The sequence below is a fragment of the Simochromis diagramma genome, unplaced genomic scaffold, assembly GCF_900408965.1.
Source record: "Simochromis diagramma unplaced genomic scaffold, fSimDia1.1 OVJJ01000320.1, whole genome shotgun sequence".
NCBI classification, from domain to species: domain Eukaryota; kingdom Metazoa; phylum Chordata; class Actinopteri; order Cichliformes; family Cichlidae; genus Simochromis; species Simochromis diagramma.
In genome coordinates this window covers 12,434,425-12,457,051 of record NW_024386773.1, presented here as the reverse complement: position 1 = coordinate 12,457,051, position 22,627 = coordinate 12,434,425, and the positions used below count along the sequence as shown (strand labels likewise).

Below are 22,627 nucleotides of genomic sequence, written 5' to 3'. Positions count from 1 at the left end.
AGTTACCACAGTCCCTTAAAAGTGGCACTGGTTAATTCTTTTTCCTTCCCTTCTGCCTCCTCCATCCATCTTTCCCTTCTTCTGTGTGCACTCCGACCCACTTTCCTCCCTGGGTCAATAGTGTGGCTTCTTCCGACGGGCGCACTACAAGGACAAACTGCCTCAGTACCACGCGGTCAAGATTCCTCGCGAGGACCGGCCTCAGTTTCAGACTGAGAAGTCAGGAGGCGTCCAAAAAAAGGAATGGGCCACACACTGGAGCGACGGGACCTCGTAACCTGCTTTGATGCCCTGACTTTAAAAAAAAGAAAAAAAAATGTGCAACACTCATTATGTCTTTGCTGTTGAATTAACTGACTAAAAAAGTGCACAGAGACTGGGATCACGAAACGTTGTGCACACCTCACTTCATCATTGCTTACATACTGATGCGTTTTCTCAATACTGTAGCCTACTGAAGGCCTTACATAGCTTATTTAGTCTAAATCAATATCATAGTATTGTACTGAAGGCCTACGACAACATTAAAACCAGTCGAGCTGCTGAGTACGTTCCCCAGCCCTCACTGCTGCTTCACTGTCTGACATCAGAAAGAAGGACTGAAAATCAAAGACATGCATAAGCACCACATGCAGATCCTAACAGACACACACAGATATACTGGACATTATAGTAAAGAAGCCAGTGCCCATGACAAAGACTACTTTTTGCCTTAAATACTGTAAGACTGAAGATTCATATGGGCAATGAAAAGAAAATGCATTTTTCTATATATAAAGGACTTTTTTTAGTACTGGTTAAAGCACTGGGTGGGTGGATGTTCGTGTTTCGATGAATGTGTTGTCTTCTGGGCTCGACGATTACTCTGGGTTGGCTTAAGAAGCCATTTAAAAAGTTCATTGATAGCTTTTGTAGGGCTTTGTTCAATTGCCTGAGTAACTTGAATAAGAACAAGAAACCACAATACAACCTATAACATGCCGTAGCCACGACCAGAGCACTGTTGTCGCATGTGTCAGATTAAAAAAAAAAAGCAATATTTAAGGTATCGTGTGCTCTTCATCTGTTTATGAAAATTTCTGGTAGATTTTTTATGGATGTCTTATGATGACATAACAGTGTAAAAAAATCGAATATGTATGAAAACTTACTGTAGCCTCAATTTAAAACCTAAACTGCTACGAATGAGTGAATTAGTTACAATGTGACGTCTGAGTGATGCCGCCAGGTAACATCTTTTTTTTTTTTGTTGGACTGCATTAACCTGCTTGTCACACTGTTCTTGTTAATGTACGCGACTCGTACCAGTATGACAGTCCTTTCACTTCGTTACTGACACTTCTAATTGCGTACAAGTGCCTTATTGTAAAGGTGGCAGATGGTGTGCCACTGGTTACAAGCGCAAGGCTACTGCAAATTAGATCATACTCCCCTGAAACATCTGTTGGACACCGGTGGACAAGTAAACATCCCTCCTGCACTGAAGCAACATGAAGACAGGGAAAAACCTTTGTTGTTATTTTTTACATGAACAAAGCAGCGCGAACATAATGTGTATCAGAACCAGACAAACTCTCTTTGGATCTAATCTGGGTTGATGAAGTGGATGTAAAGCATGAAGGGTCAGCTTGACTTTTTTAGGTATTGCTGGACAATCTTATACTAGCTGCATGTCCTTTTTCTGATGTTCCCAAATTTTCTGTTGGTCATTGTTCGGTGTTTTATTTATTGATTTCGTTGGATTGGCTGCACTGTTTAAAGGTTGTAAATAAAAAAAATAAAATAAATTGAGGTAAACCTGACAGACCGCTTAATTTAATCATTATGCAGAGATTTTACACCCAGTGATGTACAGACAAAAACCAAGGATGTGTAAAAGCTGCAATTCACTTATATAACACCAGGTGGCGGTAACACTCTGAGAAATAAAACATTATTTCTGTAGTTATTTTAAATAGGAGGGAAAAACGAAAACACAACGCATGTAAATTTTGTAAAAAGCTATAATATGACTACTTGTCTGGAATAGATCTGAATTATTTTGTTTTTCATGGAAATGTTGCCCATAATGTTCTTGAGTATTTGTGCTTGTTAACATAAGGGCAGGACAGTAATTAAGGGGTGCAGATGAGATGGGTTTGTCTTTAATGTTTGATTGTAACTCTTCTCGAAGAAGAAATAAAGCATCTTGTTTTGTTTATGTGACATAAATATTCATGGTCTGTGGTCGGCTTGCACACTGGCTGATAAATTTAAAAAAGTCAAAAACGGGACATTAAATCTTACGATCATTTTCAAGTTTATTTTTAACTCGGACCCATTAGTGATATGAGTCTTTTAAATAGTTTTGGTTTTTTTTAGGTATTACATTTATAGAAAATAAATTATGGAAAACATGATATCCATACTTTAGAGTATTTCACCAGCATCTAACCTGACTCTGCATTATGACGGATTGGTGTAAGAAATAAAATTAGTAAATTGTATTACTAATAAAAATAGCCAGTTTTATTGTGCAAGTACAACAATTTAGAGAAATGTATTAATTCTGTGAGCTAAATTAAATACAGAGCTTGAAGCAGGACCGTAGCTTAGCTTAATAGCATTAAGAGTGAAAACAGAGTTTTAAAAAAATGTAACTATACTTTAAAAAAAAAAAACGACCTTTCTTATTATCATGCTATGTTGTGATTATTAGAGCAACAAAAACCCAGAGTAATAAGCTCTGAACAAGCTTAAAGAAGCCTAATTACTAGCTTGAAGAAGAAGCTTGATTACTTGTATTTATGCTAAGCTAAACAGCATGCCCTGCACCTCTGCAGCTTTTAGATACACTGAAATTAAACAAGAAAACAAAATCGACACACTGCTGGGGAACAGATCTCAGACCTATACTGCCCTTCTCATGTTTTACACTGAACACCCCCCAAAATTTCCAAAACACTGATGGAAAACCAGTGAAAGGCATAAAAGACATGAACTCATGTATGACCACAGTTTTATTTTTCTCTGGCCCTGTGAAAGCTGGGATAGACGTAAGAAATGGATGGATGATCGGATGGTTGAGCAATGGGATCACAGAAAACTAAACAAGGGTTTATTTTTGTCCTCTTATTAGAAACAGTATAAACTCACTTTTGTGAGTCAGAGTGAGTAACTTTGATTTTCATGTAATCCAAAAGCTTCTGATCTCATTAATGAAAACTAAAACTCTCAGAATCCATTAGATGTCATCCTGGTTGCCATGGTAGTTAAAAAGAGGCTGTATGTGCGTGCGTGCTTAAGCGGATTGTCACCCATTAGGCACTTTGATGAGCCAAATCTGGTGATGTGGAAGTGACTAATTATTACACACACACACACACACACTGAGGCAACACTAAACTGAACAAGTACCCCTAATAAAGCAAGTGTCACTCTCACTAATAAAAAAAAGCTGGTGTTACTTGGAAAGATAATGGAAGGAAGAAAGCTGACATTTAACAGATGAATTGTTTCATTTTTAGGCATCGTTTGCTTCTTCCTAAAGCCCCTTGATCTGCTTGTTAAAGAAAACTCTGTGTAAGCAAAGGGTTTGATGAGCCAGAGTCTTATTATTGACCCAAGGTTTACTTTACATTCATGTCAATAAAGCTTTGGAGAAAGCAAATAATCTACAGTGCATGAAAAGGAGATCCATTATATGGTCATCACAGGTCCACAGCTCTAGCTGTGAGCACGGAAGCTCCACCCACCTGCTGTTCAAACCTTCTGTTTGTCAGGGGCAGCCAATCAGAAGAAAGTAGGATTAAAGTTCGGGTAGTTACAAAGAAAGCTTGTTTCATACAGAAGATGATTTAAGAGGCAACATCAAGGCCCAGAGCGCATGCATTTTATTTATTTATATTTTTTGGTAATTGTTGCAGTTCTTCTGAATACAGTGTGTGCTTTGAATTTCTTCCTGTATAACTGAAGTCACATGACTAATCTGTTATATATTGTATATGCTCTGTGCATTACCTTGGGATGGGTGGGTCCGGGTCCATTTGCACAGATTTATTTGTTTAATAACTGGTTTGTGCTGCACGACCCTGGGGGCCACATAATAACACACTCTGGTGCTAAGTCATCACTAATGCCTGATCCGAGCTAAATGGACCTAGTTAAGGCTCTTCCTCCATCCTGTCCCCTGTTCCCCGTTGTACAGTAGCATCTTTCATCAGCTCTCCTGAGACGTCCTGCCAGCGACCACGAGGTGTATATAAGACCCGCTGAGGATGTGACCAGCACTGAAGTTCGTTCTTAGCAAGTCTGCTTAGACAGCCATCTTCTTCTCCTTCCTCTTCTATATTTGTCATCAGTGTTTGTCTGACCTCCTCTCGAGTCTGAGAACATGGACACAGCTGCAGCGGTGACTCTTCTGGCACTGATTATGGCGATGGCTGGCGTCAGTCACGCTCTTCATATCCAAGCTGGCCTGGACAAAAATGACATCTTGCCTGGCAGCTCAGAGGAGAGCATGCCTGACCGCCTGTTGGGGCTGGTGAGACAATCAAACCACTGAAAAACTTGTTAATTTTCATTTCACGTACATGTTGACAGTCTATTTTATGTCAGGTCCAAGATCATTTGAAGCTTTAAAACTGAAATCCTATCGCTGAAGCACATGTGGTGATTTTTTAAAATATGCATCTTTGTGCCTGATTTAAATATGGACTGCCTGCTCTGGTACATGCCAACATTTTCTGAAAGGATTGTATGTAAATGCGACTTGAGCCTTTTATCAAATGAGACAGGATAAATCACACAGCCCATTTAGATTTCAGATGGTGTTCCTCTTCATGCAACAGTGTGAAATACACTGTTATATATTCTGGTGTGAGCAGATAGTCGGGGGCAGGATAGCGAATCAGATAAAGGACAAGAAGATCACGAGTACTAGATTTTCTCTTTGTGACATGCAGGGACGGACAGATCTGGGTTTTACTTTGCATAAAATGAAGCGAATGGATATTTTGGTGTGCACCGTGTACATCTCTCAGCCTTGGTGCCTTAATATCTACATCTCAAGGCTTTTTGCCACAGTAGGACAGACTGTTTGGAGTCATCAGCCCTTTAAGTTTGTGATGTTCTTCATGTTCTATTTAAAAAAAAGAAGAAGAAAGTTTGACACGACGGTGTGTGCTTGTGTAGCCTTAAATGTGTCCTGGTGTGTTCCAGGAGAGTGAAAACAGAGATAGCGACACTGATGATCGCTTGCTGACTTCATTGCTGAGAGCCCTGCTGCACGGAGCCCAGAGAGAAGCCAGGGAGTCTGTCCTCCATCAGCCACAGAGGTCAGTGGCATCACAGCGCCTGTATTAATCTACATTTCAAGTTTTCCTATCAGATGTGTTTACAGAAAAACACTAATATGGGAAGTTTACTGACGTAGTTTGGGCTTGTCATCAAATCATTTTTTACCCATTCTTTCTTCAAAAATACACCATGTGGGTAGTTTGTAACTATTTAAAGGGATTATGATATACAGTAGGTCCCACCGTGTACTGGAAGACAGGAAGAGGAAAATCCATTTAGCCATTTGCAACTACTTTCCATATCTGAATTTTAAAAGATCAAAATGACCCATTATGTACTTGAAATGTCCGTTTGTAAAAATCATTCACAGTCAAAACGATTCTTATGGCAAAGCTGGGTTCATTAAACTGGTCTCATCTTCAAGCGACCTTCCTCTGTAACAGCCCTTCAAGCTCAAATGTAACTGAGGCCCAGCTAAGATCACAACATCAACATCAATATTTTGTATTTTCTGGTCTGCGTTTACAGATGTTTATTTATCTAAAATCATAATTTGAAGTTGAATTAATTGAAATAATTCCCACTCTTGGTGCTTTTCCCGTCACAGGTTTGGCCGCAGCTCCAGAGGGCAGGTTGTGCTGGAGGATCAGATGCATTCCCGTGACTGGGAGGCTGCCCCCGGTCAGATCTGGAGTATGGCTGTGCCCCAGAGATTTGGCAAGAAGTAATGTTGCAGTCATGCGGTGTTGCCCTGGTGGAAGGTCAAGCAGCCGAGCGTTATAAAGATACTAGATTTGTTCCACTCTAAGCTCCAGCCCACTAGGCTTGACTTTACACCTGGTGTCCAGTGAAAGATGACACTAGCTTAATCTTTCATGATTATGATTGTTGTTATTTTCTTTGAATTTCCAACACTGGGAAGCACGGTGACTGGTGATTGTTTGGATCGGCATGTTAAGGACTGAAAATGTTTGCTGTAAATAGTCAGTTGCTATGTTTTTGTTGTTCTTCCGTTCAAATAAAAGAACTTTAATCTTGTAATGCTAATTTCATGTGTATTTGTGTTCAGTGTCATCAGTGTTCAAATATCACAGTAATCCGTTAAAGAAAGGTGGGAACAAACAGATGTTGAAATTTTATAAATCCAGCTGTTGAGTTCATTTAAATATGGCCACTTAATCTGTTGCTAATCATGTTTTAGTTTGTGAAATGTGTGTAAAAATGGCCAATCCAAGTTTTCTCAAGCCAAGGTGAGATCTTAAAGTGTCCTGTTTGTCCAAATAAAACTCTCAAATCCCCCAAAATCTTCCACTTACATATATAATATGATAAATACAATAAAAGGTATTTATAAATAGATAATGGTGAATTCTGCATTTTGGAAGCTATAACCAGCCAACATTTATTATTTTTATCGAAACTGTTTTATCAGCTCATAAACTAATAAATGAGCTTTTTTTAGCCTAAAAAGCTTAAAATCATTTAGCTTAAGTTCTTATTTCAGCACTTAGCGTTGTTTTTTTTGTTTGTTTTTTCTAATATCAGCCTTCCTTGTTTTTAAATTCGATCAGAGGACAAATGGTATATTTTTTGTTTGTTTGCAGGATGGTGTTATATCTGCTGGATCTGCAGCCAGTACTCACATCAGCTCGGCCATAAACAAGAGCATAACTGAAATGTGTCTGTGCTGGTTCACTTAAACATCGGGGGAATGTAAATGCAGTGGAGACCACACACAGAGAGATGAATGAAATACGATCGTAATGTAAGTATTTTTCATTTCTCTACAAACAGCACCGTGCGGGGGGTTAATGTAGTGGGATAAGGATGGAAATCCTGTGTTCATTGTGCCGTGATGGTCAGCACTTCTCTGTGTCTGTGGCTTATTTACAGGCCACCTGGGGAAGCAGCATGCAACTAATTAAAACACAGCAACATGCAATTACTCTACACATTACTGGTGTCCACAGCTAATTACTGGGAAGGAAAGCATGTCAATCCCACTTAAAATGAGTCTTTTATAACCTCGAGCTCTCGTTCTGCTGCAACACCCCAGAAGACAAAATAAAGTAATGTTGTTGGGGTTTTTTTTAAGACTAATGACCAATGATTCAGTCATTTTATCATTATTTTGGTTATTTTTAATCAAATGTAACTTTAAATTCTTGTTTATGGTTTAATCTGTGTTTGTTGTCGTAACATCACAGGTTTGAGCAGATTGCTCCCGGCCTCTGGACTCTGATCTTTACAGTTCTAATTAGAAATGAAACAAACAAACAAACATACAAGAACCATACAAATGAAAACCTTGTTACAAAACAAAAAGGGTAAGATTGACCGCAGAGCGTAACAAGACATTGTGGCACAGAACAAAGGGAACCTGTGCTGCACACAGAGAGCCCTGATTGGATGATTACTTAAAGGTGATGATGACTGGAAGTAAAGCTGACTGGAATCTGAGTGCATTCGAAATAAAATGTGAAAATAAATGCAAATCTATGACAGTATTGACCTGTTAATATGAGTACTTTATCAAACATAAACAGAGACTCTATATGAAATATGAGCAGCACTGCGTTAAGAGCTGCTGTTTCAAAGCATCTTTAAGCAAGTTGGTCATCATCATCTTGTTTTTACTCGTGACGAGAAAGAACCACATCTAACTTTAGAGATATGCGTGGCGTTGACTTACATCTGTCTTACATACCAGCTTTGACAATGAGACATAAATGTGAGATAACAAGAAACATATTGAGACAAAAGAAAACAACAGAGGCAGAGCAGGTGCTGTTGTCCACACAGCTGTAGCCTCTCATCAGCTTAACTGACTTAAAGAAAGTCGGCTCATCTGAATTTCATGAGTCTGCAGGGGGTTCAGGCAAAACATCTGTGTGTGCAGTAATTATACCAGAAAGCTGCAAAGAGAGCGAGATCGAAAACCCAGACTGACTGACAGATACACTGGGTATAAAGACTGCTTTAGACAGCTCCTGTGTGCAGCACTGTTTTACACACACACACACACACACACACACACACACAGACACACACACACACACACACATTCTTGTTTTCATATTTTAGTGACGACAACTAATTGACATAATTGTCCGCCTATTTTTGGTCCCCACAAAGATGTCTAAACAGGTACACACACACACACACACACACACACACACACAGAAGCCTTTCTTTTTTGTTTGATGACCTTTATCCGACCTGCACACTTCCACTTTCCCTCGTGGTCATCATCTTGGATGGCAGCCATCTTGAACAGCAAAGAGGGCGGTCTCAGCCATTAGTGGTCATGACCGTGACACAGCACAATTTGTCACACACACAACAGGCTTTAATGGCTACAGTGTGATCAAATGATCTTGTTTGGAGAGAACACAGGTAACTTTAAGGTTAAACGGGAATCTGTCCTCTGCTGCACGCAGTGGAAACTTTTGAACTGCACCTTTAAAATTTCACCACATATACAAAATAAATAATGTTGAAAACACTAAAAATAGGCAACAGTTTTTTTTCCATGCCCCTGCCCTGTCTTAAAGAACTATACTATTAGTGTTCCCTGTCACCTCTTTACTTGTTTTACCCACTAACTGTCAACTTAAGTCAAATTAAGCATATTTAAATTTGCATATGTATTAAAGTACACAAAGCTTTAACTATTGAAAAAAAACAAAGAAGATTTCTGTTACATGCAGCAAAAAAGTAGAAAGTGACAGCATGCATTTAAAAAAAATATAGGAGGTCTACACTTTATTTAAAGAAGAAGTTGAGACTTAAATTGGTTTCAGAGGTTCAAGTAGTATCTGTAGTATCTGAATTGTTTTTCTGTCTTATTTGGATTAAATTAGAAGCACTCAATAATTTAGATTCTCAACCACAGCAGCAAATCTCAAACAGAATGACAGAAAAAGAAAAGATTCAAAGTGTTGCAGTGATCCAAAGTGGTATGTGGTATATTATAGTTTAGTGCCAACAGTTTATCACCAAACAGGACTTGCCCAGTTTCTGTTAGACCATGTGATTGGCTAATACCTTTTCCCTTTGAAAGTTCAATAAAAGAGTTAGAGAGATAAAACTCTGCTGATGTGAAGGAGCAGCAGAGACGAAGCTTTTGTCCTTCGTTCACTTCTCACATCGGAGGCTGCTCTGGAAAACGTGCAGCCAGCTGTTGTCTCTCACAAACACACTCGGCCCCTTATGAACAGTTTTCTGCTTTGATGACAGAGACATTTTTCAGTAAAAGCTCTAATTACATTGGCAGCTTTTTATTATTTCTCTCACCCCTTTACTACCAGCTACAAGACAAAAAATATGCAATCCCACCACAGCAAGAAACAGTCTAAGATCAGAAGAAGAAAACACAGAATTCTGTGTTTTTGTTCATTTTTACATGATTTTTTTTTTTTAAAAGATGTGATTATTTACCAAAATATTCTCTATGTTTAGACTTTTTTGAGTGACTATTATCCAATCTAAAGCATTTAAAATGAGGAATTATAGCAAATGTTATTGTAAAAGATGCAAATGGTGCAGCCCATGTGGCTGCTTCATTCCTGCTGAGCTCCTTTGTTGTCTGCTGTTTCTGGATGAACTGTTCACGCTGAAATGGAAACAGAGATGCGTAAAAAGATATTGCATGGTCTTTTGAAACAGTGAGAGTGCTTTCTTCCACTAGACTGTACATCAGAAATATTAATAATTTTCATATTTAGTGTGGAGTTAAAGTTTAGTTTGCTCTTCACGCCTGCTTGAAATTTATCCTAAAACAGAGCAGAGTTTGAAGGCGTCACGCTTGATATTTATTTCACTCCCAAAAAGCACTGCACATTTGACACACCGTATGCTCCTTGGCTGGTGTCAGGTATCGGGGCCCAGTGGACATGTGGTGTGGGGACACTGGGGCTAAGAGACAATCAATAAAGCTTGTGCTGGCCAGGCGTCAGACGGGACAAGCCTGGCCAGTGATGAACAAAGAAATCATCAAAAACAGAACACACACACACACACACACACACACACATCACAGCCTCAAACTGTTCCTACATCAGGACGTATCAAACAAAAGGCAGAAAACTGCAGAAGTCTGAGAAAACCCTTTTTGTGTAAAACATTACAGCAAATAAAGAACTGCTTAGTGTGCATAACAGTATGTTTTTATTTTTATAAGCTCAGATTATTCTCTCACATGGTCAATATTGGCTCAGAATTGCATTACGCTGCATGATTCCCAGGTAACTGTACCATCTGTGTAGGGACTATGCACAGAGCTGTTCAGTAATGAACACTGTGCATGTGTTAAATAAACCAACAAGCAAATTTGTATATGTGTAGATGTCAGCTTGACCTCATTCTGAATGAGACCACTTGTATCTAAAATACAGCGTAGGCTGTTTTTAAGCATGTGTAGGCAGGTGATTTTAAAAATACTCTTGAAGAAGAGGCTGCATAAATCCTACCCATTTCTACCCTTCGAGAGAGCATGCCTTTGTCATCCTCGCTCTCTCGTCTGTGCAGGGGCTGCTGCAGAACAGCCCTGAGCTCAGACAGCCAATAAAGACGGAAAGATACGTGAAAAGAGGGTGGGACTTGACGTGAAAGCCAATGAGAGTGAAGGAGAGGTGTTCCTTGCGGAGAATGCCCTTGCTTGAGCATTGAGAGCCTGGAGAGACAGAGAGGGAAGATAGAATAGAGACACTAGCAGGTGTTGAAGATAGGGAAAATCATTAGAGACCGGGTGGCACAAAACAACAAGGCAATTAGAGGAAAGTGTGTTTAAAGGCAAAAGTAAAGAACAGAAAAGAGTCAGACAGAAACTCAAACAATCTGATTCTTTTTTAATAAGCTGGAGCTCACTTATTTTTCAGCTCTTTATCCTCCCTTGTTTCGTACGGATTCTCCTTTCTCGATCATCCCCTTCTTCCTCCCGTTTTCCTCTCTGACAGACAGTGCCACCATGGAAACTGGAAGCCCTAGGAAGATACAGTTCACCGTCCCTCTACTGGACACCCACTTGGACCCAGAGGCAGCTGAACAGGTAAGGTGGAGGGAAAGGAGGCAGGAAGAAAGGTGGAAGGAGCAGGAGGTGTGGGTAATATGGGACTTTTAAGGGATTCCTCTTTGCATCAGTGAGACACGATTAGAGTACTACTCCCACTTTTTTTTTTAAAAACAATCAAGATGACTAGTGAAGATGCAAGAAAAAAATTGCTTTATACTTGGAACGCTTTGCAAAATCTCTGAACACATATTTAAAGCATATGTAATCTAGCTGTCAAAGCAAGCAGGTGTAGTCAGAGCTGAGCATGCTACATCCCAAATGCTGTAGTTTACACTGATGAGTAACTGCTGCTTTAAGTAGACCACATTTTCTTCTGTGCATCTAATTAGCCTGACGTATGTTTTGACTACAGCTCTAATGTGAAGATGATGAATTCATAACTGATTTTTCCATCTGCACTCACAGTGAGCGGCTTTACCGAGATGCATAGTATCTCAGCGGTGGTTAAGGGGGGGTGCCGCAGTAAATTGATGTCTCTAGGACGTCAGTGTTTTTTTTTTTTTCATTAGTGACTGACTGCTTGTATCCTACAGCAATGAAATGCTGACAGGGTGAATAAATTTAACTCATTCATCATTAATGGACTTTTTCTTCTAAGGTAATTTAACTGCACAACTCAACTTGATTTGTGGCAAACACCACTTTATGACATAAGAAAAGAGAACTCCTGTTAGTGTCTGAAGGAGCTTAGTGAGTGCAATCCATCCTTCTGTTGGGAATATAGTGAAAAGAGGTGTCCCATTTTCTCATTTTTATAAATATAACATGAACAGGACAGGTCGTTCATAATGAATGAAGCTCAAGTAAAGCTGGCAAGGATTTAGGAGTCTGGCTACACTCTGTCTCACTCGCTGCTTTTCCCGAGCTCACTAGTTTTTCCCTCGCTGATACTATGAGACCCAAAGGGAAGGTAGATGTTATGGGTGTGTGTGTGAGTGTGTGTGAGTGTGAGAGAGAGAGAGAGAGGGGGAGTTTGCTCTTGTGTAGAGATTTCAGTTTGAGAGTTAAGTTAAGACATAGAGCTACTGTAGCAGGTGGAGAATGTATGACTACAAGCCTCAGATATGAGAAACTAAATATGAGATGGCTGCATCTGCTGGTGTGTACATGCATTTCAGTCAGCGTAACATCAGTTTGACATGCACACACGGAGTCGTATACAGCAAAATAAGACAGTTGGCACAAAATCTGGAGCCGTTTCCAGTCTGGTTTGGTGTCTACTTCTGCATGAAAACAATTTGTGCTTCTTATATAAAGGAGAACTAATTAAATGCAGTGTTTAAGAATAAGAGCACTCTCTGACATAAAGGCAAATTACAGGACAGACCTGGAGCCACAGCCCCTGCAGTGATGATGTAGGCAAACCCAAAAGATCCTAGCTCCTCCCAGGATCCCTCGATAACAAAATCAATTGTTGCTGGATGATTGCAGAAAAATTGCCATTTTTGTTCAGGAAGGTAATCTTCACTTATTAAAGCCACTGTTATGATCTTTGACATGCAATTGAAACCATCATAAATAAAAGATCAAGCTACACTGGTCACATGATCTCAGTGTCACTTCTACAAAGTGTTTGATGACTTGATGTTGAGCTTTTGGAGTAAACGCCTCCTTAACAACACGTAAAAGGTCACAAATTTAGAAGTGGTGTTTTTACTTATGTACTGTCAGTGGGTAAAGTTGAACAAGGTAAAGCTATATCAAGCTTTTATTAGTTAGAGAGTTTTTTTTCTGGGATTTTACTCAAATACCAAACAACTGCTTTAATTTGGGGCTTTAACAACTGTTCTCTCTAATAAACTGTATTATCCTTGTCAGAGTTGGTCTCTTCTGTGATGAAAATACCCAATTTAAAGGGCACCAGTAGTGGCTGAATGATTTCATATGTATACATATTAAACATGTGCTAAATCTAAAGCTAGCTTATTACCTGTGGGAGATTTTGGATATACTGGGCAGTGCTGACCTGACTTTTAGGCTAACCAAAAGTTAGCACCACCCATGATGTCTTGATAAAAAGTCAGTGGTACTTTTTGTTCAGGAGGTCAATGTTCAATGTCTTTAACACCTCTATCATCAGAACATAAATTCAGGGAATATCTTTTGGATAAACATTGTTCATTCCTCCACTAAATGCACACATAATGGGGATGTATTGTTATGCTATTTTACTCCAGTTTAAATCATAGTTTGGGTCGCACCAGCTACTCATAAATCAATACGAAGTCCTCTGTAATTCTTAATAAACACCTGGCTCATCTCATAGTACCAGTTCTGCGTTCGCTCCCAGCCAGCGAGCCGGGCTCTTACCCTTTAAAATTTGAGAAAAGATTGCGATCATTTCAGCCTGAAGACTTCCCATGATTCATTTTCCAGAAAAAACCGTGAGACGTGAGCACCAGTTATCCTGAGGGAAACTTGGGAAGGGAGCCAGTTACTAAATGGTAGCTTGATTAGTTTTTCACTCACCCAGGCTGGACGACGGATTTACAAATAAGAAACACTGCCAACTAGTTTCAAACGGTTATTTTGCTAAATCATGTAGCACCTTCAAAATATGAGAAATGTTCTTAGTAACTGACTTCAGCAGTACAATGCGGTGGAATATAATCATTCAGAACCATAAAGTGGAAATACCTTCAGACAGCATGAGTAAAAGTTCAAGAGGGGGTCCATTATATTGTTGTAATAAAGAACACGAGGTATCACAGGTGCTGGAATTGTTTTTTATTGATTTTAAATGTAATAAAAATGGCCACCTTTCACAGGTAAGGTGAAAACATGTTGGGTTGCACTGCTATGGAAATTACATATTACATGACAGGTATTACACTGGTATTTGTATTCACACAGATCACTCTTTGTGCTGCGCTGTCATGGCATAAATGATTAACAATACAGAAGAAGTTTGCAATCATTTAACAGTGACTGAGTCTTAAAAAACAGATTAGGGTTGCAACAGGGCTTCAAGCGTCAGGGTTCTTGTAATCTATATAAAATATAGAGATAATTGGAGATTACAGAGTTTTATAACATATGTGAATACATTTCATTAGTAAACAAACAAACAAACAATCTTTGTTTCAAACTGAGTCTGCTGGGATCTGGTCACGCTTCACGCTCTCAAAATTTCTGCAGTGCATGTTCTTTTTCTCACCATCCGGCTTTGCAAGGGTATCTGTAGGATGCAGACGTAATTTCATGTGTCTGTCTTGTTTGTGTCTGAGTGTTGGGGGAGTTGGTGTTGTCTGTATTTATTCAGTTACACGTCTGATTCCAGGCTGCGGCCGTTCAATTTAAGACTTAAACGGCTCGCAGCCGTGTGTTTACCTGCTTTCTTTCACGAGCAGATAGATCTCCTTCTAGGTTTATATGGGTAAAACTTGCTTTACTTTTTCTGCAGAGACTCAAGAGAGTTCTTAGCTCACAGCCTCAATAAGCATGACCAAAAGCGTGCCTGATTGCCACTGGGACTTTACATTTTCAATTTATTCTAAGACCTCTGCGAGTGGCCTCTTCAGCCTGTGTGGCAAGCTGGCTCCCAAGTGTGTGGTTTTATACAGTGTATATATTTATTTATGTGTTTGTCTTTGTGTGGGTGTATATGAGACAGACGAACAAATCAGACAGTCAGATATAAAGAGAAAGAAAATAAACAAAGGGAACCTCCAGATATAATAAAAAAAGAAAGGAAATGTGTGTTTGTGTTTGCACGAGCTCGTACGAATGTCACACCAGGAGGTTTCACCCACGGTTCAGTAATCCCAGCAACCTGACACCTCCCAGCATGGTGAATCAGCCTCCGTGGAGAACTGTGCACCAGACAGAGGAACCTCTCTGACCCTTAATCACCAAAACACACACACAAAAAAACCCAAACGCTCGCTCACTCCTCTTATCCATAATACAGCACAATCATCTCATATTATAGCCGTACATCTGACACTGGACCTGACAGAGGCCAAGACCAGATGGTGTCACATGAACAAAAGCCGTTGGACTCGGGAAGGGTAACTATCCCACTCCCCTGACATTTACACACCTAATGCTTCTGTGACATAATAGGCAGCTGGGGGCTTGCACAGCAGCAACTACAACCACAACAAGAAGATGGAGGGGGCTGGGATTTGAGATTGGTGTTTTTTGTGTGTTGCAAGGTTTCCACCATAAAAAGTTGTTAAGCACGGCAGCTGCGACCTGCCCGAGGGGAGAGGACAGGGGTTTGAATTTAATGTGCAGCGCTATCCGCTAGCTAAATCTGTGGCCCCGAAGGAGCAGCAGAGCTGAATCAGTGAAGCTTTGTGTGATCTAATACTTTTGTGGCATTCTGCTTTTTAATTTTCTCTCTATGTTGCTTCAGTGAGTGTGGATGAAGGTAGTACTTTGATTTTCTTGCAGTAAATCAAAGTAGCATTTTACTTTCTTCTAATATTAGCTAACACAGCTAATGTTAAAATGATTTTTGCGCGTTTGCATGTAAGCAGTAACTCACAGTTTCCTTATTTTGTGGATCGTACCTGCCCTGAGCCAAGTGTAGAAACAGACCTTTAACATATCATTTATATTGTTTTAGTGTTCTTTCAATGTTTTTATATTATTTAACATATCATTTATATAGAAGGATGGATTTATATAGATAGATGGATTTATATAGATAGATGGATTATATAGATTGTACATATTCTATTATTTATTGTAACAATAGTACTCATAGCTGATTGGCTGTTTAAAGTAGTAGTTCAACAGTTATCGCTGACAGATGTAGAAAATTGTTTCTGCTTTAATTTCATCACATTGAATCCAGGATATGGTAATTGGGTGATAGCATCTGTTCTCTCCTGGAGGTTTTATGGAAGTCATGCGGGAGTTTTATGTCGAGCACATAATTGGCATACTCAGACTGGGCAGTTTTCTGACAGATCCACCATGGAGCTCTCCTGTACACGAGCACCTGGACACTTGAGTCATAGCTGGGAGCACAGGGCTACTTTGTGAACACCTCACAGGCATAACTGTCACGGTTCTGGGTCATGTTGACCCAGCTTTCTGTTTCTCATGTTTTGGTGTTTTTCTAGATTATGATTAATGATTTGATTAATCAGTGATACTGTTTTGATTATGATTATTATTTAGTAGGTTTTGGTCAGTGTCAAGTCTGTCTCTCTCTGTCTAGTCCGTGTCTTAGTAAAGTGTATTTTGTTTCCTGTTTTACTTTACTGAAGGTTCTTGTTCCTGTCTGATGTCAGTGTTCCAGCTTTAGGTCTTATTCCTCCCAGCTGTGTTTCTCTTCTGTCTCTAATTCCTTGATGACTCCCTCAGTGTATTTAAGCCCAGTGTGTCTTTGTGTCAGTGTCGTGTCGTTAACGTCTTCTACTTTCATGTTAACTGTGTGTTCTGTCTGCTTGCCTAGCTAGTTCGGTTTTTGTACTCCCAGTTTAGTGAGGCTCCTGTTCTGTTGCTATCAGCAATAAAGCTGAGTCTTTTGAGTTAATGTCTGCCTCCGAGTCCTGCATTTTGGGTCCTTTCTCTCATTCTGCCTGCACACAGCCATGACAATAGCCGGAAACCTGACAACGCTACAGTCCTGACTCACAGAAAAGCCTTGATCCATCATCAGTCCAACTCATTATTTTACCTCTTCCCCCGCTGCACTGATCGAGTCACACCAGACGGATTTCTGCTGTTGGATTACCGTTGAGGGAAATTACCTTCAGATATGTAGGTTTGCTGATTGTGGATGAGCAAAGAACATTATCTGTCTCACTTTGTTTTAGTATTTATGCTAAGAAAAGCAAACCCAGTGTTTCCAGCTAAATTTTGAGTGATGAACTTTGTGGCTTTCCCCAGGAGGAAACATAAAATATCTAAAAAATCCACATATTCCTTGAGTGCTATTATTTGTGAGGAATTAATTGGAGTATTTATAAGCTGATTAACAGAGTTATTTCAGTTGTGTAAGGATCAAATCTTATTCATTGTCCTGCAGAGAGCTCATATTAAACTCCATCTTTCATTTACATGAGCAGCGCTCGCTTGAAGAAGCTTCGCTCATAAATGAAAGCAATATATTCCCTGTTTAGATGATGAATTGTGACATATTGAAATAATTTTATTATGGACAATTAAGTGCTGAGACAATGTCCGTCCTCGCGTTCCCCATGCAGGTGGTCTTTGTTCTTTACTGAGAACATAGCTATTAAACACCTTTCCTTTATTACCTCAGGGAGGCGATTTCCAGGAACAACCTTCAAGTACAGCAGATTATCAATGGTCATTATTTAATGAAGATGAATGCCATACTTGCCACTGATTTGCATTTATTTATAAATAAATGCACATTTTGATTTGAGATGATCTTTAAACTTCTTCTTTGAGTATTTTTGTCTAAACAATGTAGACAAAGTGCCACAGATACATCCCGATTTACACTTTCCTTTACAGAGCACAGGAGCTGAAATCATGTTTCCAGCCTTTTCTAAACCAAACTAAGCTTTATTTGTTGTATGCTATCTGTCGATTTGGCCTGAATAAGCTGGCAATGCCATGTAGTCGGCTGGCTTACCAGTGTACTGGTAACTGACTGTCTGGGTGTTAATAAATTACATTTTTAAAAAGCCTTTCGGGGGATTCATCTATCCAGAAGGTGCCATGTTGCATCCGATTATCACATTGTTAAGACAGGGGTGTCACTCTCAGCTCAACATTTGTCGGTGTGCAGAGATATTTCAACCAAAAACAAATTTAAATGTAACCGAATGTAATATTTTTAGTGCCCTTACGAGGTCATTTTTAGTGCATGAACGTTATCAGCAAATAAGAAACGCAGATCTAGAGGACGTTAATTCTATCACTCACTCACCTGAAACTTATTATTATACACAAACCTGCAAGTTATGCAACCAGCATCACTTCAACTTTGAAACATGCACTTGGTAGGTCGCAAGCCGAGGTGATATTCTTACTTTGTCTAATGCTGCTGCAGGTGATTTGTCAAGGCATCAATGCCAAGAGACACCATGTGTGTAACGGAGAGACGGTGATGGCATCTGACAAAGTGTACTGAAACATGGCCTGCATGGCAACACTTAGTGGGGATTAGTAGGAAGCCTGCAGGCTCTCTATAAAAATTGCTACTTAACTTGCAGCTTTCAAGTTAGTAGCAAAGATTAGCGTGCTCATAACTGAGTGCTTGTTCTCCATCTTGTTTTAGATTGTCTCAGATGCTTTTAGAGTTCAAGTGTGAGAACAGAAGTGTCTCGCTGTTTTTTATTTTTAAAGACATTTTCCAGTCATTGTTTGAACGATAGCTGTTGCTGTTCCAGCATTACAAAAATTAGTCTCACTGTTTTTCATGTAAAATTAAGTCAAGAGGAAAAGAAAAATTCTAATGGTGGATGTAATTTGTCATTTTTAATCTTATTTTTGTACATCCAAACAACTCGCGGGCATCGTTGTAAGAAGACTTTGACCCTACCGCCTTGTGGCCTGACCTACATTTACCAGTCAGAGGTGTTTTGTTGGCCGCTCCCCACACATCAGAAATACCAGGCATGCACAGCCTTTCCTGCCCACCCGTCACTTTCACAGGCTGTTTTTGTTCGTTGTTGTGAAGAGCGCAAAAGTCCATTTTAAATGGACTGTGGGCTGAAAGCCAGGCGTGGCGGTTTGAGGGGGGTGAGCAGTCCAGTAAGCTGGGTTATTTATGCGAGTGAAGGATCAGTGAGTTTGCTCTGCTGACGGGTGAGAAGAAGAAGAATGTCTTTGGGAATAATCACTTCTACACAGCCATGCCTGTTTGTGCTTTAATGTGAGCTGGCGGGGTGGATTTTCTGAAATGGTAACAAAACACACACACACACACACACACACACACACACACACACACACACACACACACACAGGGCTTAAATATTAGTGCAAGATTTATAGTATACACAAGAGTTTTTTTCTATTGCGGCTTTCTTGATTCTGAGCCCTGCTTCTTATGAGGTTAAGTAAGCTGCAAACATACCAGATAAATCAATTAAGATAATATGTATTCTTCAGGGGGAGAAATCACTTAAATTACTCTGAGAATGTAAAATTTATTGTCATTTAAAGGGACATTACACAAAATTAGCTGCAGTTTTGAGTGCTATTCCTAAGAAACCTTCCACATCGGATCAGCAGCCCATATGCCAACGAAATAGGAAAAACTTGCTTCATATAGTGAATCTTATAAGGCTTATATGATTTACTCATGCAAGTGGCCACTTTCTCATTACTTTCATATGTTGTTTTAGGAAGTATCCAAAACATACAAGTTTCATTTATATAATTTTCAAGCGATCTTTTATCTGTTTTCACTCTTATATGCTTTTCATACAAGTTTCAAACAAGACAGATACAAACTTTATAAGATTTATATATATCTTTTCCATATGGGAGGCCTCAGTCACACAGAGTTAGAGACCAGCCACCCAACACCACCTGGCAACCTCTGATCACTAAGGACAAATGTGAATTCTCCAAACGATTGGTGAGGGGTTTCTGGAAGCTGCTTGTGGTCACCAGGTGACCAAAACCTCCTTTTGATTGCTTTGATCGCTAGTTTGCATGGAAGATGCTGACTAGTCTGCTGGCACTCATCAGCTAACCACCAGGCGGTACTGAAATATACAATACAATGCAACTTTATTTATATAGCACATTTAAAAACCAACGGTATACCAGAGTGCTTTATTTCCATTCATTCTGTGTAAGGCCACATCGGTGCACATTTTGCTTTCTCAGTGAGATTTCAACAGAAATCGAAGAAAAGCGCCAACCTGCAGTCAGACAAGAGGGCAGTGATGCCTGCTCAGTGCTTCATTCGGTCTTGGCTATTTGGCAGTTAATTTTGTATATGCTTGTATGTGATTTTGTACTGAACAGATATTGTACTGCATAGTGGCAGAGAGCCCAATGGGAAAGTGGTGAGCATTGTTGGCTCACAGCAAAACAGTTCTGGTTTTGAGCCTGTTTGTCAGCTCAGGTCGTTCTGTGCAGAACAGCTAAAGTAAAGGTGTGGATCAGTGGTTGTTCTTCTCTCTGTATTAGTGATGTGATGGACTGCTGACCTGTCCAGACTGCACTTGGCTTTTCACCTGATATCAGCTCGGATGAGCATCAGTGACAACAGATGGATGAACTGACTCTCACAAAATTAGCAATTTGGCTGCTTGGATTTATTAGTGTTTACACACAACTACAATCTTATCCAATTGACACAATTTTCACACAATCACTTGCAGAGGAGCCAGCTTGTGTTTTGACACAGCGATTACTGTGAAAGCAAACTACCATGAGCATTTATACAACACAAGACAGATGAAAAAAAAAATCACAAGCCTAAAGAGAAGGCTGCAGTCACAGGGAGCTGGCATGTGTCTCAGGATATGAGGTCAGCAATTTTGAACACTGCAAAGTGAAGTGTTCAAAGCAGTAAAATATCTGCCTGTATGTTAACAGAAAGAAAAGACACTCGGCGTCTCCTCTCATTCAGGGATTTCTTGTGCTCCATGGTAGTGATTTCAAAGGCAATGAAGCCTCTTCAAATCTGAATACCCAATTAGACTTTGCCTCAGCGATACAACTGACTCTGCTCATTTTTCATTACTGCACATTATTTCCATTGTTACGTAGTTACATCTGTATTCCGTCTTTACGGAGTGAAGCTAATCAATTTAGGTCTATACCCGTGCACAGCTCCATTTGCTGATTTATTATATGTGAGTCACCTCAGGGGAAATATTATTTTTGCAATAATAACGTCTGCAGAGACCAGATAGAGCAACAATCCAGAAGAAATAAGTCTAAAACAGCTTTGTGCACTTTTCAGCCTCACCAAAGACTTGAACTCAAACCTGTGCCACTGATTTAATCAGATTCTCATCTGACATATTTGTTGTCATATTTGTTTTTCTATGATACAGCTTAAGATATTGTTAAAACTCCCAATTTTTGATCAAATTTGGATCTTCTGAAGTCATTCGTTACTAGCCCATTTAATTGTAACAAGAATTACCACGTGATGCTACACTGTGTAGCCTGAGGTCGACTGCTCTGTTTTCAGTGCACAAGCAGCATTTAGGAAAGATGCACGGAGGACAGAAGCAGACATGACATGCAGCATTAGTCAGCAACCCCGTTTGCTATGTCTGTGCTTTTGTGTGCACCTGTGTTTGTGAATAATTGACTGTCTGTTTAAATTCCTGCTCTGTTTAAATTACTATATCACAGCCTTTTTGTGAACAAAATATAATTGAAATGTCATCATTTGATTTTGAAGCCAAAGGGAAATTAGCAAGCTATGAAAGGTGCTGTACTCATTTCATTCAACAATTGCACGTCTTTGCTGTCATGTTGGGTCTAAAACGATCCATCAGCAGCAAAAAAAATGCAGTTTAGGTTGTGGGTAGATTAAAGCCACCAGTCCAGCGGGTCTGTGTTATGAGCTCAGAAATGTAGAAATCTTTGAGAAGAAACATTTTCCCATTGAAACGCAAACGTTATGCTCAGTGTCAGACATATTGAGTCATTTTACAAAGCACAACATATCTGAATATGATCATCGGCCAATAAAGGTCGTAACGTTTGTACGTTTGATGTTTTGTCGTCAACATTTTTTGATGTGGTTCATGCATTCAACAGCCAGTTTGTTAGGTACACGTTTGCAACTGCTCATTAATTCAAATATCTAATAACATGTCAGCAACTAAGTTTTAGGCATGTAGACACTGTTGAGGTGACCTACTGAAGTTCAAAACGTGCATCAGAATGGGGCAGAAACGTGATTTTACATGTGGCATGGTTCTTGATACCAGACAGGCTGATGCAAGTTCTTCAGAAACTGCTGATCTGTTGGGATTTTCCTGCACAACCATTTTTAGGGTTTACAGAATATGGTCAGGAAAAAAATACAGCAGCAGCTCCCTGGGAGAAAAAGCCTTGTTGATGCCAGAGGCCATAGGATAATGATCAGACTGCTATGAGCTGATAGGCAACACTAATTCAAACAACCACTCATTGCAACCTAAATGCTACATTTTTCACCTGCTCACCAAAACTAGAGGATAAAATACTGGAAAAGCATTCCCTGATCTGATGAGTTTCAAATTTACAACATAAAAGCTTGGCTTGAATCACCTGTTTAGGCAGTGGTGTAACAGTAGAGCAGGGTTAGGCAACTCCAGGCCTCAAGTGCTGGAGGTTTTAGATGCGTCCTTGATCCAACACAGCTGATTCAAATGGCTAAAT

General features: G+C 39.7%; 3 protein-coding genes across 7 annotated transcripts in view; all 3 read left to right on the top strand.

The window, feature by feature from the left end:
- The window catches only part of itga7 (integrin, alpha 7), a 35,472-nt gene extending 33,670 nt beyond the window's left edge, over positions 1-1,802 (top strand). For 3 of the 4 annotated variants that reach the window (XM_040009001.1, XM_040008993.1, XM_040009009.1), the window contains exon 25: positions 122-1,802. In XM_040009001.1, the coding sequence (XP_039864935.1) occupies positions 122-277 (156 nt within the window). In that variant the 3' untranslated portion in view covers positions 278-1,802. The remainder of the gene's footprint in view (positions 1-121) is intronic. The other variant, XR_005692730.1, reaches the window with a different exon arrangement.
- A 2,253-nt stretch (positions 1,803-4,055) lies between these two features.
- npffl (neuropeptide FF-amide peptide precursor like) lies at positions 4,056-6,578 on the top strand. Its single transcript, XM_040000594.1, has 3 exons — positions 4,056-4,522; positions 5,200-5,315; positions 5,885-6,578. Exons 1-3 carry the CDS (start codon positions 4,373-4,375, stop codon positions 6,003-6,005), a joined length of 387 nt encoding a protein of 128 aa, XP_039856528.1. The 5' UTR covers positions 4,056-4,372; the 3' UTR covers positions 6,006-6,578.
- Positions 6,579-10,933: 4,355 nt separating this feature from the next.
- Positions 10,934-22,627, top strand: part of LOC120719612 (protein phosphatase 1 regulatory subunit 1A-like) — a 30,903-nt gene continuing 19,209 nt past the window's right edge. The window contains exon 1 of one of the 2 annotated variants that reach the window (XM_040008963.1): positions 10,934-11,326. In XM_040008963.1, the coding sequence (XP_039864897.1) occupies positions 11,246-11,326 (81 nt within the window). In that variant the 5' untranslated portion in view covers positions 10,934-11,245. Of the gene's footprint in view, positions 11,327-16,037; positions 19,188-22,627 lie in introns of those variants that run through there. The other variant, XM_040008971.1, reaches the window with a different exon arrangement.

Excerpts from the sequence above, each read along its gene's own strand:
- npffl (XM_040000594.1), top strand. The coding sequence starts at position 4,373 with ATGGACACAGCTGCAGCGGTGACTCTTCTGGCACTGATTATGGCGATG. Across the intron at positions 4,523-5,199 it reads CTGACCGCCTGTTGGGGCTG|GAGAGTGAAAACAGAGATAG; the intron begins GTGAGACAATCA and ends GGTGTGTTCCAG. Across the intron at positions 5,316-5,884 it reads GTCCTCCATCAGCCACAGAG|GTTTGGCCGCAGCTCCAGAG; the intron begins GTCAGTGGCATC and ends TTCCCGTCACAG.